Source organism: Fopius arisanus, unplaced genomic scaffold (genome assembly GCF_000806365.1).
Source record: "Fopius arisanus strain USDA-PBARC FA_bdor unplaced genomic scaffold, ASM80636v1 scaffold00095, whole genome shotgun sequence".
Lineage (NCBI taxonomy): Eukaryota > Metazoa > Arthropoda > Insecta > Hymenoptera > Braconidae > Fopius > Fopius arisanus.
In genome coordinates, this window is record NW_011887834.1 from 74,593 (window position 1) to 92,618 (window position 18,026).

The 18,026-nt window shown below is 39.9% G+C and overlaps 2 protein-coding genes across 5 annotated transcripts in view; one reads left to right on the top strand and one right to left on the bottom strand.

The window, feature by feature from the left end:
* Window positions 1-1,052: 1,052 nt before the first annotated feature.
* On the top strand, window positions 1,053-4,068 carry LOC105270796 (26S proteasome non-ATPase regulatory subunit 10-like). 3 transcript variants are annotated; one of them, XM_011311962.1, is made up of 4 exons: window positions 1,053-1,282; window positions 1,341-1,439; window positions 1,902-2,190; window positions 2,506-4,068. In XM_011311962.1, exons 1-4 carry the CDS (start codon window positions 1,175-1,177, stop codon window positions 2,694-2,696), a joined length of 687 nt encoding a protein of 228 aa, XP_011310264.1. In that variant the 5' UTR covers window positions 1,053-1,174; the 3' UTR covers window positions 2,697-4,068. The 3 variants fall into 3 exon arrangements, with proteins under 3 accessions (XP_011310264.1, XP_011310262.1, XP_011310261.1); XM_011311960.1 differs by having other exon boundaries at window positions 1,067-1,144; window positions 1,324-1,560; window positions 1,930-2,190; XM_011311959.1 differs by having other exon boundaries at window positions 1,138-1,282; window positions 1,341-1,560; window positions 1,930-2,190.
* zip (myosin heavy chain 10) overlaps window positions 2,830-18,026 on the bottom strand; it is a 28,050-nt gene continuing 12,853 nt past the window's right edge. Inside the window, exons 2-7 of one of the 2 annotated variants that reach the window (XM_011311957.1) lie at window positions 13,448-13,604; window positions 12,587-12,705; window positions 11,113-11,136; window positions 10,813-10,842; window positions 9,917-10,172; window positions 2,830-9,848 (exon numbers count right to left, since the gene is read on the bottom strand). In XM_011311957.1, the coding sequence (XP_011310259.1) occupies window positions 4,843-9,848; window positions 9,917-10,172; window positions 10,813-10,842; window positions 11,113-11,136; window positions 12,587-12,705; window positions 13,448-13,604 (5,592 nt within the window). In that variant the 3' untranslated portion in view covers window positions 2,830-4,842. The remainder of the gene's footprint in view (window positions 9,849-9,916; window positions 10,173-10,812; window positions 10,843-11,112; window positions 11,137-12,586; window positions 12,706-13,447; window positions 13,605-18,026) is intronic. The other variant, XM_011311958.1, reaches the window with a different exon arrangement.

Here is an 18,026-nt window from a genome sequence, read left to right on the forward strand (position 1 = left end):
ATTTTTCACTTTCAGTGAAAATTTCAGTGAATCGCTCTTCGACGTTCATGTTACCCTAATGCTTTTTCAAAAATTTCGAATTTTTCACTTTCAGTAAAAATTTCAGTGAATAGCTCCTCGATGTTCATATTACCCTGATACTTTTTCAAAAATTTCGAATTTTTCAGTTTCTATACTTACACTTTTTTACTCGATACTTTACTACTCGATCTTTTTTTTACCATTTGTCGACATACCAAGGGCATCATATTACTAGCTGTTGGCATTTCAGGGACCCGCATTACCGACTCTGGTATTTGAAACGTAAATTCTAAAATTTTCGCTGAAATTGAAAAATTCGAAATTTTTGAAAAAGTATTAGGGGAACATGAAAATCGAGGAGCTATTCAATTTTTAAACAATATTTCGATTGATTAGCCATTTACAAAAGAACAATTTGGAATTATTGTGAAAAAAAAAATGAATGATGCCGGGATCGAACCCGGGCCATCGGCGTGCCAGTCAAGCACGTTACCGATAAGATAAAGCGCCGAATTAAAAATATATTTTTATTAGGAGTATATATTTTGAAAAAGTTTCATTTTCAAAAATGTCGAATTTTTCAATTTCACTGGATATCTCCTCGATTTTTAAATATTCCGTTTTTAAACGATATTTCCAATGATTAGCCATTTATAAAAAAAAAAATTGGACTTATTTTGAAAAAAAAAAATGAATGATGCTGATATCGAACCCAAGCGGTCCACGTACCAGTCAGGCGCGTTGCCCACTGGACAACGCGCTCATGATGAAATTATAATTTCATTAGTAGTATATATTCAATACATTGAATAATTTTTTTTATTTGAAATTCTACAAAATGTGGTTTCCCCCTTCCGCTCGTTCTACAGTCGACTAAATTTCAGTTACAAATAGAAAATACATACAATATAAATACAATAACAACAAATAAAAAACAAAAAGCATTCCTGCCGCAGAAAATAAAATTCACCCCGTCGACTTGATGGACACCCCAACATTGCGTGTGGCGCCGTCCCTCTCTTGGGGTGCAGTACTACGATGCCGATGGGGTCACTCAAACCCCCAGAACTGAGCCTCTGCTTTAGTCAATCCTCTTTGATGTTTACGAAGGGCAAACGAATCTGTCAATCGAATTGGAATTATCCATTGAAAAATGAATCAAGCAAATCCGAGTATCTACGACCTGGCTTACGAGGGTAAGACCACAGCTGTAATGAAGCTAATGACCGAGAACGAGACGTTGAAGACACAAACTGACAGTGTGAGTACTGAGGGAAATCGTACAGTTTGAAATTCCTAACCTTTTTTGGCCGATGCAGAATGGCCGAATGCTCCTGCATTGGGCTGCACTTGGAGGACATCATGATCTGGTGCAATTCCTCCTCTCTCTGGGGGCTCCTGTTGATCCTGGAGACGATGTGAGTAATTTTATTCCCTTCAATCACACTCTACACTTAGTCCAGTATGACTTGCGCATTCGCCGCTGTCTTGGATCTCATTCAAAACGCGCGGAATTCGACGGATTGAAAGAGTGCGCAGGTATTTAAAAAAAAAATCTTCATTATTTTGGAACTTTATTTTTACTTCAATCTGTTATTCGTCTCGATTAAAAATATTTATTGATTTTTGTGGGGAATTCAATTGTTGTTAAATTGTTAATTATTTAGTGAAATGGTGAGATCTTAGTGGAATAAAGTGAATATATAGAACAATTGGAATAATGAAAAATATAATAATAAGAATGAATTTGAGTTATAAATAAAATGAAAGGAAAATAAAATGAAAGGAAAATTTTAAAGAATGGGTTGATGGATTGAGTAAAAATATTTAAAATGTCACGTCACCCTGTCGATGGGGGAATATGATTGTTTGATTTGCAGACAAATATGACGCCGTTGATTCTAGCAGCATCAGCGGGTCGTGAGAAAGTCGTGGTGATTTTAATAACCGAAGGGGCCAATGTTAATGCCCAAACAATTGACGGGCATTCGGCACTGCAATACGCTGCCAGTAAAAATTGGCATTCAATCTGTCTGAAACTTATCGAGAAGGGAGCGGATGTCAATATCATTGACAACCGAGGGGCCACCCCACTCCACCGAGCTGCTTCCAAGGGAAATATCGAAATTGTCAAGATGCTTTTGGCTCAGGGAAGCCGATTAAAAATCGGTAATTAGAAAAATTAACAAATTCCCAACAAAAAAAAACCGGGGGAAAGCGTTCGAGACAAATATCTAAAAATCAGAAAAAAATACGAAAATTTTCTCAGAATCTAATAAAATTTAATAAAGCTTTTATTTCAGTAAAAATTATTAGAAGATCGTTTTTGTTTGAAATTTAATCAGCTAGAAAAAAGTACTCTGCCGTTTTCTTCTTGAATCGACAGTGCTCAAGATAGATCGATAATTAACAATATGTCGAATTGGACTGATCACAAATAAATAATCATTGGACTCATAAAAATGATCTGCGATTTTCATCCAGACAAAACTGATGCTTATGGCAACTCCGCTCTCCATTTGGCATGCGAGGAAGACAGGAACGCAGAGGCAAAACTCTTAGTCTCCCACGGCGCTAATTTAGAGCTGACAAATAGAGAAAAAAAGATTCCCCTGGACCTGTGCACTCCGACTCTAGCGCGACAGCTGAAAGCACTCAAGGAAAAGCCGGAATAATCCCCCCCCTCCATTATTTTCAATTTTCTAAATGAGGGGGAGAAAAAAATTAAAAAAAAAAGAAAAACATTGTGGCACAGTGGAAAAATCCTCAAGCTCAATAATTAAATTCTAATTGATTACAAGTTTCGTTAATATTCAATACCCAATAAATAAAGTTCTCATCTTTTCTAAATTCCATGTTTATTATATCCTTATGTATTTAGATGCAACTGTTATTACCATTTTCTATATAAAAATGTATCAAAATTCATTTCATGAATACAACCTACGATTTTTCATCTTATTTTAATTATTCGATGGCCACTTACTGTCGTTTCACGTGGAATTCATCCCTCAAAACATCACAGATGGAATTATTTTCCCTCGTTACCCCACGAATAATCACCAAGTGACCAATGAATCACTTATATACACAATTCACATTCTTCTTCACTCCATTTCTCAAAAGCCGTTTCATGATCGCTTCCACTCAAAAATATACGAATTCAAGTCTGCCAAATGTCTCTGAATACAAAGTTACTCATTATTTTTTCCTACTTCGATAAATTTGTAAAAATCGTGAGTAAAAAAATCATGGTTTCGTTTCTAGTTTCGTTTCTTCCTTGATTTCAGTTCAGTTGATTAATTTCTGTTTATTGTTCGTTTTCATAGAAATAAATGCGAAAATCAGACCAATTTAACATCCCTAACACGACAGGAAGAAATTGCAAACAAATCATCAAGATTTAAATATGTGCCAAAACTAAATGGATATTCAACATCCAATATCTCAATATCAACCGTGTGAAATTCACCGTCTCTCTTCTCATTTTCAAGATACCATTCCACACTTTGAAAATAAGGAAAAGACTTATCTAAATCGCGTCACTCAATCCCAAGATATTGATAATTGAATCCCATCGATTCTGCATCTCCCACGAAATTCAATTCCCCACGTCATGAAATCCTTCTCATTTCACCTCAACAGTTCGCAGATGACGAAAAATCGAGAGGCATGATTTAAGTACACCCCAAGACTCCCAAAAAAAAAAAAATCATAAAAAAACCCTTAACTTCATTCTTGTTTTATTCTCAAAAGAAAAAAATGCAAATGTATAAAGATTGAAAAGGGAAAATCCCTCTATTTTCATTAAATATATATTATACATATAATAATGCCGAAAAATCTGTGTAAATGCATGTGCGGGTACATTCGTATAAAAGATGGTAAAAAAAGAATGAGAGAATGGGAGCCTTCACCCCGCAGAAAGGAGAAATACTGGAAGCAAAGGTAAATGCCAAATCGTGAAATCTTTCAAAATTTCAAATTTTCATAACACAAAATTGCTCCACCTATTCTCCCTTCGAAATCATGATTAAAAAAAAAAAAGAACAATTGATTTTTCATAATTTTATTATTTGTCTCTATCTTACCACGTTAATCATTAAAAAACTGAAATAACTAACGGTTTCGTTCGAATATTATTCGGGATGATGCTGTCTCGTAATAATAGTAATAAAATAATGTAATAGTAATAAACATTAATGTCTTATCCCTACCTACTGCTTGTTAATGCATCCCCTCCTCAATAATGATTTTCATTAATTTTCCTCGTCTCCATAGGATATTAATTATGCAGCGATTTGACCCCTCATGCATTTTCTCCTATCCCCTACCTCCAATTCGATTGTTCAATTGTTCTCGATAATAATTGAATCAACAATCGCCTTTAATCTGCATTAAAACCGCTCGGCGGTCAATGTTAGTTAAGCTTGTAAAGTTATGTACACATTTGCTCCATTTTCCTCATCTCCCCTCATTTTTCTTTTAAATACTAGTCCCCCTCGGATGGCATCTCATTTGGAAGTTTATCATGTTTCGTATATATAATTGCAATTTGAATTAAAAAAAAAAATAATAATAATAATAATAAAAATTATAATGTTGTAATTACGGAAATAATTGCTCTCTACGTATCTTCGTTTGCCTGTTCGAATACCAGTGACTGATCACCAAATTTATCCCCTGTTTAAATTTTTTTCTCTCATTTTCCATTCGCGTTTTTCACTGATGGTTAGACGTGCTATTATGCGATATTTAACCGTGTTATTGGATAAGATAGAGAGACGGAGAGAGAGGGTGGGGGGGAGAGAGAGAGAGAATTTAGTTGATACTCTCCTCGCCGTCGATGCTCTCGTCCTGAGTGGTTGAGTCGTCGCCAGAGCCTCCAGTCTGGACTGATCCACGTTTCGTCAGTCTCGTAGAGCTCAGGCCCATTGGAGCCCCTCCCCCACGTCTGAGTTTACTCTTAAGATTGGCCACCTCTCTGGTGAGATTTTCATGTGACTCGATCATCTCATCCATCTCCCTCTGCGCCTTCCTCTTTTGTACCTTGTGCCTGCTGAGCTCCTCCTCAGTCTCATCAAGTTGTCTCTTGAGTGTCTTCACCCTGGCATTGGCCTTCTCTACCTGCTCCTTATACTGATCAGCATTCCTCCTCTCGTCCTCCAGCTGTAGTCCAAGCTCCTTGAGTTTCTTATCGAGCTTCCTGTTGACCTTCTGTTGGGCGAATCTCTCCTTCGCCTCCGTCTCAAGCTGTTCATCGAGATTACTGATCTTGGATTCGAGTGCCTGAATGGTGGCCTTGGTCTTGGCCCTCTGGGCAGTCTCGAGTTCGGCAAGTTTAGCCTTTAGCTCCTTGTTCTGCCTTTCCAAGAGCAATCTCTGGGACTCGAGCTTCTGGGTGGCCGAGCGTTCAGTAGCCAAATCAGTAGTCAACTGCTCAATAGTGATTTGTCCCTTCCTCGATCTATCGACAAATATCTCGCTATTAGACTGCTCCTCCTCGAGCTCCTCCTCGAGCGTAGCGATTCTAGCCTCGAGCCTGCGTTTCTCATCGAGCATCAGAGTCCCTTTATTCGCATTATTATTGAGCTCCTCCTGGAGCTCATCCCTCTCATTTTCAGCAGCACGTCTAGCCCTCTCACTTCCAGCCAGATCCTCAGTGAGCTGGAGCAGATCAGCCTCCAAACTCTTCACCTTTTTCTCCGCCTCCTTGGCAATGGTAGCCAACTCATCCCTACCTGCACGTGCCTCCTCAGTTTCTCTTGTGCAATCCTTTATCTGTCCCTGAAGCTTCTTCAGCTGCTTCAATGCATCCTCCTTCACTTTGTTATGCATCTCCAACTGCTGCTCCACATCCTTGTAATCAGCCTCAAGCTTCTTTCGAGCAGCAATTGCAGCGGCCCTCTGCTTCCTCTCATCCTCGAGCTCTGCCTCAATGTCTCTCAACTGTTTCACCAGTCCTCGCCGCTTCTCCTCGGCCTGCTCCTCCTTAGCCTGCAAATCCCTCTCGAACTGCGCCCTCAACGCCTGCATATTCACCTCCAACCGGAGTTTAGCGTCCTCAGTAAACTGTAACTCATCCTCAAGCTCCTCGACCTGAGATCTTTGCTCGGCCAGTTGCGACTCGAGTGCTCTCTTCGCCTTCTCTAACTCGTGTACATTCTTATCCGCTGTTCCCTGATTATTAACGAGCTCATCGAGCTCTGCTTGAAGACCCCTTCGGCCTCTCTCCAGCTCTTCCACTTTCTCATTCAGCTCGTCAAGCTCACGAGTTAAAGACAGCACTCGTGTCTCCTTCTCCCTGGCCTCCCTCTCAGCAGCATCTCTCTGCTCTGCGTACTGCTCAGACACCGCCTTCTCCTCAGCAAGAACTTTATCGAAATTTTTCTGTTTCTTTTCGAGCTCGATGACTTTTCCTCGTTGAACCTCAAGCTCGATCGTACTGTCTTCGAGCTCAGCCTGAATCTTTCGTTTGGACTTGTCGAGTTTATCATTCGCTGCTTGAAGCTCCTCGACCTGACGCTGAAGAGCCTCAATATCCTTCATACACCTCTTTCTAGCCTCCTCGAGGGCAGCAGCAGCTTCACCCTCCTCGTCCCCTCGTTTCTTCGCTTCAGCAAGCTGAATCGTAAGAGCCTGCACCTGTTTATCCAATGCACGCTTAGCTTCCTCCTCCTCTTCAAGCTGATCATGAAGACTCTCCTTATCACTCTCGATGGCTCGTAATTTGGAAGATAGAGCGAGTTTTTGACGAGTCTCCTCTTCGAGCTGCTGTGTGAGCTCAGTGAACTGAGACTCGCAGACAGCTGAAGCTTTTACAGCAGCTGATGCCTTCAATTCAGCAGTCTCCAGCTGCTGAGAAACGATCTCAGCCTCTGCCTGGAGTTTGGCAACTCTCTCAGCGAGCTCCTGCTTATTCCTCTCAACCTCAGCCAATTTTCCATTGAGCTCGACGAGCTGCTGCTCGGCCTGCTTCCTTCTGCGATCGGACTCCTGTCGACTCGCCCCAACAGATCTCAACTCAGTCGCTAAATCGGCTGTTTCAGCCTCGAGGGTGCTCTTAGCTTTTTCCAAAGCCGCTTTTGATTTCTTCAGAGCGTCCATTTGTTCATTTATAACAGTTAACTCCTGTGTGTGCTTATGACGCATATCAGCAACAGTGGCTTCATGCAGGGAAGTCTCGTCCTCGAGATTTTTCTTGAGTGTCGCCAGCTCTTGTTCGCGTTTGCTCCGAAGCTCCTGTTGAGCAGCTGTTGTGTCGAGGGAGTCGAGAAGTTCGTTCTTCAGGGCCTCGAGCTCCTCATTCAAGTCACGTTTGAGTTTCTCAGCTTTGCTCCTAGCAACTTTCTCCGCCTCCAGGTCCTCCTGGAGCTCAGCCAACTGAGACTCCAGCTCTCTCAGGGCTTTCTGGGCTTGTGCCTTGGCAGCCGCTTCCTCATCGATTTTCAGCATCACTTGATTGAGCTCCTCCTCACGTTTACCCAATTGCAATTGTAACTCCTCAACCTGAGTCTTCCTCTCCGACAACTGATCCTTGAGATCTGACACCTCAGTCTCGACTTTCCTTTTCGATCTGTCCACCTCCTGTCGCTGTTGGTGATCCTTCAGCAGGCGTTCTTCAAGATCTGCAATGGTTGCCTCATGCTTCGCTTTGAGTTTCGCCAGATGTTTTGCTTTTTCCTCCTCCTCAGCGAGTGTCTGGGAAAGATCATTGGCCCTCTCCTCCAGAATCTTCTTCTCTTTCAGCAACTTCTGATTAGTATCCTCAGACAATGCCAAATCTTCCTCCAATTTCTTAATCTTTCCATCGCACTGGACCTTCTCTAGCTGTAGCTTCTGTCTCGCAGCCTCTTCTTCCTCCAACTGCTCCTCAAGATCACTGATGTTCAGCTGGAGTTTTTTCTTCTCTTGATTCAGTGCTGTACTCCGTTCCTCCTCCTCTTCGATTCTAGCCTCGAGATCGTGGAGTATCTCCTCGAGCTCCTGCTTCCTCGCAGCGAGCCTTGCCCTCATCTCCTCAGCCTCAGCGCAAAGCTCCACCTCGGCCTGCAACTGCTCAGCCAACATCGTCTTCTCCTCGATCGCCTGTTGATACTTCCTCTCATACTCCTGAGCCGAATGCAACTGCATCTCCAATTTGTCCCTCACCTGCTTCAACTCGTCCTCCTTCTGAGTCAATTTCTCCTCCTGCTTAGTCACCTCCAACAGAGGCTTCACCTTGGTGTAGAGCCTCCACCACTGCCAATTTCTGAGCTTTAAATAAGCAGCGCAATTTCTCTGAATAATTCGAATGGCATTCAACTGCTGGAGACGCTTCTGATAATTTCTCCTGGCAAGGAATCCCCTGCAGAATGCCTGGAAATTAACAATAAGATCAGTGATCTTGTAGTCACGTTCCTCCTCAAGATGCGCAAGAACACCAGCCCTGAAGAATATCTTAGATTGTCCCACTCTGTAGAGATTAGGATCGAGCTCGAGAGCCTGAATCATCTTCTCACAGGCCTTTTTACCATCCATGAAGCCCTTGGGAATGACATTGGGCGTGAGGAGCTCGTATCTCTGCCTGAACTCCTGGAAGGGAATCCTATTGGGGAAACCCTGTCGACAAATTCTAATCCCCTCCAATACACCATTGCATCTGAGCTGATCCAAAACCAGTGGTGCGTCGATCTTTCCAGCCCTCTTCTCATGATTCGGAATGATACAGCGAACAAAATTTGGATTTGTATTCCTCAGGGTGACCATGAGCTTCGCCAACTGCTCCTTGTAGAGTTGCGAGACAGTTCTAAACATTCCCTTTCTGGTTCTCGCTCCAAATTGAGTGTCAGTGAGTGCCTGCTGTGCCATCCCAACAATTTCCGCGTCCTTCCAGATGTGACAGACGAATGGATCGGTGGAGGCTTGAAGAAGACTCACCACGTGCTCATTCAGAGGATCCATATTCTTCATAAGCCACTTGGCAGCTGAATAGTCGACCTTTCCAGCGTAATGAATAATAGCAAAATCAGCGACACCCCTGAAATCAGTTTTCATGAACTTGGGGTGAACACTATGAGCCCCAACGAGTTTCTCAACGAATGTCTTGTCGGTTGCTTTGGGGAACCAGCACTCCTCGTCGAGAAGAGCCATTATTCCCATGGGTTTGTCGATCAGGTCAATAGTCGGCTGCAGATCCAATCCAAAGTCTATGAACTTCCACTCGATTCCTTCGCGCTGATACTCCTCCTGCTCCAGGATGAACATCGTGTGATTGAAGAGCTGCTGGAGCTTTTCATTCGTGTAATTGATGCAAAGTTGTTCGAAGGAGTTCAATTCAAAGATCTCAAAGCCCGCCATATCGAGGATCCCGATGAAGCTTGCACCCTGTCTTTTGGTGCGATCCAGTGACCTATTGATACGATTCACCAGCCAACGAAACATGCGCTCGTAACACGCTTTGGAGATGGCCTCAACGGCGAATTCCACTTGCTCCTTCGTCTGGGCTTTTGTCACAAAGTCACGACCAACTTTGATCCGGGGTTTCAGAAAGGCTTTGGTCATGTCGGTGACGTTGAGCCCCAGGAGGTGAGATATCTTTTGGGCAACTGTGTTATCTGGTAGAGTTGCTTGATCGGAGTTTCGCTCCTGGCGGAACTGCATGGAACCGAAAAGCATCACTGCTGAGACAATGCGGAATATCGAGGAGAAATCCTCGTGGGTCATTCCCATGATGTTCATGGACTTGACCGTCGAGGCGAATTCCGCTGAATCGTCAACACCTGGTACTGGTAGTGCACCGTTCGAGAGGAACGGATAGAGCTTAGGATCCTCCAGGATGAATTCCTCTGGAAGGGGTATGCAATTATTTGGTGAAATAATTCTGGGAAATCTATTAGGTATCGAAGATACTTACTCTTCTGCTCTGGGGATGCACCCGCCAGTAATTGGTAAAATATGTGAAACGTTCGTTCGTCTTTAGCCTGACGAATAGCTCTCGATTTCTCGAGGAGATAAGTCTCAATATTAGCCCCTGCGATGTACCCAGATGCATCGAAGTTAATTCTAATGAATTTACCGAAACGCGAGGAATTGTCGTTCTTCACTGTCTTGGCGTTGCCAAAGGCCTCCAGAATTGGATTCGCCTGGAGAAGCTGTTGTTCTAATTCACCCTGTGTCGAAGATGGTGAAAATCAATATACTTCTTCATTCGTTAATTGGGCCTGAACGGTAGAATGATTATTTTGTTTTTTTTTTCTTCATTACTCATGTGAAAGTCTCATTCAAATCATGAACTGACCGAATTTTCTCTTGATCGTGAGTTGTGAATATTTTTTTTCATGCCTCAAGTAGCCATTTTACCCACTACTTGTTTATCGTGGTAGAGACTGATCGTTCAATATTCGGAGAATTGTGATTACAGTGCGATATAAATTATCGCAAGCCTCCCACTGATTGATCGGTATCGAATTATCGCTTGATGCATTAATATTCCGGGAATTAAGGATATTGAACGATCGACTCAGCATTCAAGGGCAACAATTTGATACGGTAACTTCGAAAATGAAAAATGCATGCCATAAAATAATTTGTTCACTCGTTTTCAGAATTAACAAGAAGAACCATAAGGAAAAAGGTGCACAGGAGACTGTAGAATGATTCCCACTCCCCAAAATGAAATCCCTCCACTCGTACGGCACCCAAAAGAAAAAAAAACACCACCCGTACTAATGAATATTAATTAAAGTGTTGAGATGCAGATGAGTGCTCGTGTTAATTAAACTCTCACACCTATAATTTTCGAATAATTACCGCGAATTTCTCCGTTGTGCCGCTGGTTCCCTGGTTCCACAAGGCAGCAGGTTAATAAAAAAAAAATGGTTAAAGCACGTTTTTAATTCAGCATTACAACGATAATTGATCAATTAGTTTCTCGTTAATGATGGTGTATGTGTTATGGGAATGGAGAAATAAATGAGAATTATGTGGTGACGTGATGTCCATTTATCCCAGGGCAATTCACATGTGAGTAACACAAGAAAAGAGGCAGCACTATTCGGTAAATTATGTGTTATTTTTCATGTACACGAGTGATTTTTTTTTTCAACTTACTATGATTAACGCTGGAGTTGGGGTCTTGTTGATATCCATGGAAAAATCAGCACCGAAAATAAAATTACATAATCATCAGATTTACTCGTAATGGCTGTTGCATAAATTACAGAGATTGTAGATTTGATGAGGAGTGAAACGTGTAAAATTGATTTAATTAATAGTTGATCAACGATTTGCACGATCTTTGTGCAAGAATTCATTATTGATTCTACTATTAAAATTAATCATGAGAGATGTTTATTAAAATCCATAAATTTCTGTGAACCTGATGAAGATAAACAAATTCGTATAATAATTTTTTTTCTAGATTTCAATTCGCTCTAAAAAAAAAAGGAAATAATAAAAATTTTGATATGGGCGTTGAATTCCGAGATATTCATGTTTTTATTTCATTACTGGTTTGCACTCAAACAACTGCATGATAACTGGAATGAAAATGTGATAAATATCTCGATAATTTCCATAGAAATTAATGAGGATTTTTTCAGTAACAGGAGCGGGAAATTGATGCTGAAATCGATAAATCCCCAATGGAATAATCCAATTAATTATGGAGGAAAATGATTCCATAAGGACAGGAAACTGCCTGAATGTATGAGTCAGGCTAAATTGGATAGCCCTCGAACAACGAGTGTTAATTAATATCCTCTAGGAAGAACGAGGAACGATCACCTACCGATGTATCGAGTAATGAGACACGAATGGGTATCGAAGATTCTTGACCTGGATCAATCAGTGCTCTGTACTGAGAGCAATTGGATGACGCGATCTTTGAACGATTGTGAAATATTTTCTACGATGGAATTAATCACGGGCATCAACAAAAACCGGTATTCGAGGGAGAGAGAAGTCAGAGGAGCGAGGGAAAGAAGATGTTTATCTTTGAATTGAATTGAGGGAAAAATAAACTGGCAGTCACTGAATAGCGCCTTGGCTCGGTTACACTTCCATTTCTTTCATTCATTCTGCCATTGCATATTTTGGAAAATGTCGAGACTTTTTTATTTAATTTCCAATGCATAATTAATTAATTGAAATAATTAATTTGAATTTTCTTTAAATCCACTTTCACCACTGAACTTTTGATTACAGATTTCCAAATTGATTTGGAAAATCGAGGTAAATATATGGGTTTGAAGAGATTGAGGTATCAATCTAAAAAAGAAAGAGTTTATGAGTCATTCCTCGGAAATTCCATCGGCGGGAAGTGAAAAATGCGGCAAGACTTCCGTCTTGCGGTTGAATGGGCTTTTTTAAACATCGTGGAATTCACGGAATTTATTACTCTAATTGTGTTAAAAAAAATAATAGAGGTGTCGAATTCAGCTGAGTTGAATTCCTTGGGTGAATCAACTGTCGGTTTGGGCTGAGGCAAGCGAGTTCATTGGTGTGTGAAATGATTCACTGGATTGAATTTAAAAAATATATATCTATCTAAGTCCTGAAAATACTATTCTTTAAAATCACTCACAGCATTCGATTTGGGTTTTGATGCAGCCACGTACGCCAGATACTGAATAACTTTCTTTGTATTCTCCGTTTTTCCAGCTCCAGATTCACCAGTACACAGAATTGATTGGTCCTCACGATCTGAAACCAGTGGAAATTCTCGTTAAGGATTAAATCTATTTTCCATTAAGTTAGGGAATTGAGTGGAAAAAAATTTTTGATTAAATTGGAGCCAATATGAACGAGCGAATTGAAATAAAAACTAAAGAAGAATTATCAATGTGGAAAATTATTGAACTTTATCTCCAAACGTATCGGAATATCAATGTTTATCCATGGAATGAAGAAACATAGAAATTCCTTCTGGGATTTGAAATTCCCGATGTACGAGAAGTAATGGAAAAAATGGAACAAGGAAGAGTACAGGGGATACAGGAAAAATGTATAACGCGCAGTTACAATTTTACGAGTGAGAGAAAAATTCTCAGCATTCCACTGCTCCAACTGATTAATAAATTTTATTGTATGCAAAAGACTCTGAGCCCAGGGAATTTTTCAAAGTTCGCACCTCGCATAGGGTGAGCTTTGAGAATTTATTACACTAAATTGCAGGCCATTACAGTCACCAGAAAATCATCAATTGAATTTCATTCAATCAAGACGCATCATCTGTTTTTTATTCACGAGAACTCGAATTTTTGGAATAGCAAATTCCAGCTGGAGTTGGAGAACAGATAATTAATTTAATTTGTCCAATCAATTGAATCACAAGCGCGTGAAATTTTTCTCATGAGAAAGGGGATAACTTTATCTTTCAGTGAATTTCCTTCTTAATAGTCGCAATTTCGGTAATTTATGAGGGACCAGTAATGATTTTTATTACCTTGTAGCATGGAACGATAAGCTGTGTCAGTGATGGCGAAAACATGCGGTGGTACCTCGTGCCTCTTGATCCCCTTATACCTCTCCATGATTTTTTCTGTGTAAATTGGCAGTCTCTTGTAAGGATTGACAACGACGCAGAACAGGCCGGAGTACGTCTGCAAGGAACATTATTAAAATGCGTTATCAAGATGGGAAAAAAAAATTTCATCTCCAGATCAATCATTCGTTAAATGTCCCCTCAATATCCCATCCAATAAATAAAAACATTTATTTCTCTCTCCGATTCCCTAATCCAAAAACGCCCAAATGGTGAAAATCCCCCACTATCATTAAACGGGTAATTATTATTCAGAAAAATGTTATCACGATTGCACATCCCGCGGCGCCAGTAATAACAATTGGAGGGTTTAAAAAAAAAATATCCAAAATATCCGAGCAAAACGAACACCGGCGTAAAACATCGTAAAGCATCGTAAAGCATCGTAAAGCATCGTAAAGCACCGCCACCCTTAAGAAACGACATGCAGAAATTTCTCCCAACGACTATTCCTTGGCCTCCTCTCCCTATATATTTTAGTCACTCAAAAAGATGAAGTAAACCACATTTTTTTCCCCTACACCAACTCTTTTTTTTTCCATCATCATCACAAAACAGATTCGAACATGACACGAATTACAAAGTGACTCATCTTCCCTGAAGGACAGATTAAGATGTCCACACACGGCGAAAACAAACTTCTCCATCCGAATAAGCAATTTCTCTGTAAAAAATCATATGAATGGAGGTAAAAGAGTGTCTTTGAAAATTTTTTGCAGAGGAGAATAGAAATAATCACAAAGGAAAAGAGTTTCCACAGAAAAATCTCCAAAAGACGAGAACGAGAACGAGAACGAGAACGAGAACGAGAGAACTTCTGTTGCATTCATATTCCATTCCAGACATTGTTTCACGCTTGGGGGGAATTTTTTATCATTTTTTTACACGTTTTTCACTCATTCATTTTTTTGCCATTAATCTCCGAAATTTTTCTTCCCAAAAAAGTCACTCCTGCGACGAGAGAAAATTTATTTTCAACAATAATTGAGCTTGCGCTTACAATTCTTGGCTCCAACTAATTTCTTACACTGCTGTGATGTTCCTTCGCGAAATTATTAGCCCGAAAAATGTTGCAAGCTGCAATATTATGATATCATTATATTATTTTTAAATTATGGATTGTTTGATTGGGTTATGTATGTTTTGCTGAAATATTTTTAGCTGTAATATTTGGAAGCAATAATTTTTTGACTTGTGTTATTTCGATAGATAACCGACAAAATTGGAGAATAAACAATGTAAATTTGCGATTAAAAATTCCAAGTGTTTTTCCATTTGATTCAGAGAGGTGTTTCCCAACAGAATGTTGAGATGTTTTCTCTCGATTTCGTGGGTGCAAACAATTGGATTCACTGGTGAGAAGTTTACGGTCGTACACATGTTGTAATGTATGCACTTGTGGCTGTACGTATGGAATTGTCGAGATGTCGTCAATCTTATAAAGAATACTGAGTGGGGCAGAGTGGATTGCTGTTGAGTGGTCCCCTTCAATTTTTCCAATCAATTTTTCTCGTGAGATCGGGGCCATATCGACGCGGGTTTTCCGGTACTCGAGCCAGAGTAATTAGCATAATAAGCACTGGTGACAGTACGGGTTGTACTCTGGGAAGGTGAGCACCTTGAGGTAGAGGTTGGGTTGAGATGGGTTATTTCGAATACAGACAATTTCCTGGATGACTTGCCAGAGGATGACCCGAAGATCTCGGTACATCCGAATTTTTGTCGATCCTGGATAATAGAAGGCCATATGATTCATGTGTAAACACCTCCGCGGATGCGTCGTCACTCGCTTCCTCACTTCCCAACACCGTGATTCATCGACTTACTTTCCCCCAAGTGCCAGCAAGCAAGTATATAAAAAAACGTTGGGAATATTTCAAGGGAAATTTTGTTACTCAATCTTCTCCGTTTCATTGATTTTTATCGCATTCACCGATTTGAAAAATGGGAAAGCCCAATAATTTTCCCAATTCCACTGATTCATGCCAGAAAAAATTAAAAGTGGAATTCTAGGACTCAGCCACTCAATTTCCTTTATTTTCATTGCATTCTTCAATTTAGACAACCGATAGTTTTCCAATTTCATTGATACAAACTCGGATGTAATGACAATTGCGTGGTTTTCGCGGAATTCACGCGATTTGCAATTTATAATTAGACAAAAATTATGATAATTAGACAAATTTTTCTTTTCTTCATTGAGACTCGTATTAATTTGTATGCACTTTGATAAATCAATGAGGATAGATTGATAAGTTGTCAGACTTCTAAATGAATTGAAATTGCAATGAAAATTGCCATTACAATTCGGACAGAATTTTGACGAATTGTTTATTTTATTGGATTCAACCGGCGAATCATAAAAATTACGCTGAGGAATAATTTTTCTCGTGAAGACGAATGATTTTTATTCAATTCACAATTGATCCCTCGGTATTTTGGCAAATTCCCGGGTTTCGTCGGCGGCTCCGGTAAGGTTCGACATTTGTTTTGAACTTTTTTACCCCTAGTGGATACGTGTCCGAAGGTCCCCAAAACCGGTCCCTCGGGGTCTTCGTGTCGTCGACCCATTCGACATTCCTGTTTGGCTTACGTATATATCTGGGCCCAAAAGAAATCCTTGTACGTGAAAGTCTCATACCCAATTCACCATTATCAAACTTCATATCAATTGCCCTAAAAATTCAGAAGTCAAACTGGTAGGCCTTGATCCTTTTAAAAATTCATTCAATAAAAAAAAAATAATAGCAATAAAATTTCCAATATTTCGAATGGACCGACTGCAATTTATATTTGAATTAATCCCCAATAAATCAGTGAACTGAGATAAATTTAATTTCCCATTTTTTAAAATGACTGATTGATAAAAATGGGGGATTTTTTTTTTATTTACAATAACAATTAGAAAGTTTTGAAAAAGTTCTCCAGAAGAGATGAACTCGAAATTTCGCTGTGAAGTTGTCGAGTTATCGACGAGCAAAAAAAAATCCGGTTTGTGCACTCTCCCCTCATTGAATAACGGAATTTATTTTAATGAGCAATTAAATTTATCCCGGGTGCTGAGGTAATAGCATGGTGTAATATAATAAATACTGGTGAGGTACAATTTTAATTCGCGAAATAAAGATAAATCAGATATCGATAGCCCTCGCCAAAGGAAGAAGAGTTGCGATGTATTTCGCAAGTCACTCGTTTTTCCTCTCGACTTCATCCATTGGCTGTTACGAATATGGGGATATGGGTTAACCATAAATGGAATCATGGGCCCATGGGGCTTCCATGGAGAGGATGCCCTCTCTACATTGTACTAGCCTCGGTTTTACAAGTTGAGGTATTTCCAAAGCGGGTTAAGGACACTCCGACCTTATAAGGACTCTCTTTGCCTCAACATGTGGGCTACCTTATTTTAATTGGGATGGATTCATTCATTTTTTTTTTCTGTCTATTTGGAGTTTTCCAGAAAATTGCACTGAATTTGAAGAGAAAAATCCATGAAAGATCATTTTTATAGTTATTGGGTACCAATAATTCGTTTCCTCCCTGCGATGTGGTCTTAACTTCCAAATAAAATTTTCAGCTCGTGGAATATCGGTGACATCACCAAAAGATAAACGGCATTATCACTTTCAACAGGGACTTAACATCGCAATAGTCCACACTGAATTACCTAGTACTGCGTCTCTCCTTAGAATATTTACCTTCCCACTAAAAAATCGTGCCCAACACATGAAAAACCCAACCCGAGGAATGTCTGTACATATCTACAGCAAATATTATCTAACCCAAAAGACTACTCCAAAGTTGGATTTAAAAAATTTTCAAAAAATCACCCATTCCCCACATTTTACCTATAATTCTTTCTGAAATAAATTCGATATTTCAAATGTAGAGTTGATTTGCGATGAATACAATATGCAATAGTTAAGTTTAAATTTGACTAATGGGTTTGAGCTATAAATATTTCGCTGCGGCCGCCGTGTCGCCATAAAAAGTGTAAACACCAGGATATTTTTATTTAAGGAAAAATAGTTTTTCTAATCGAATTGGTATGACATCAGCCCGGAGAGTGCCGGACAAGGCTTGCCAGTTGACACACATGGCTGATTCTCTCGTTTATGACTGGAGAACTTTTGCGGTAAATGGCCAGTCCTCAACGTCCATACGTTTTATCAACATGCACAGTCTCATGCACACCGTACCTCACATCCATACGTACTTTTTTTTTTTCATTATATTTTCAGATCTATTTCATGTGTGAGTGTCCGGAAACACTGACGTCACCTTCTCCTGAGCAGGAAAAAATCATGTGCCAGACTCTTAAAATAAATATATTTTGAATATTTTTTGTTTGTTGAATAATTAAAGAAATAATAGGTGCAATTACAAGCTATGTGAAGTTGGCATCGAAGTTTGAAAAATCTAACTTTTTTTTGTTGGTTTGGATTGTACTCATTGAGTACTTGAATCTACCCTGTGCACT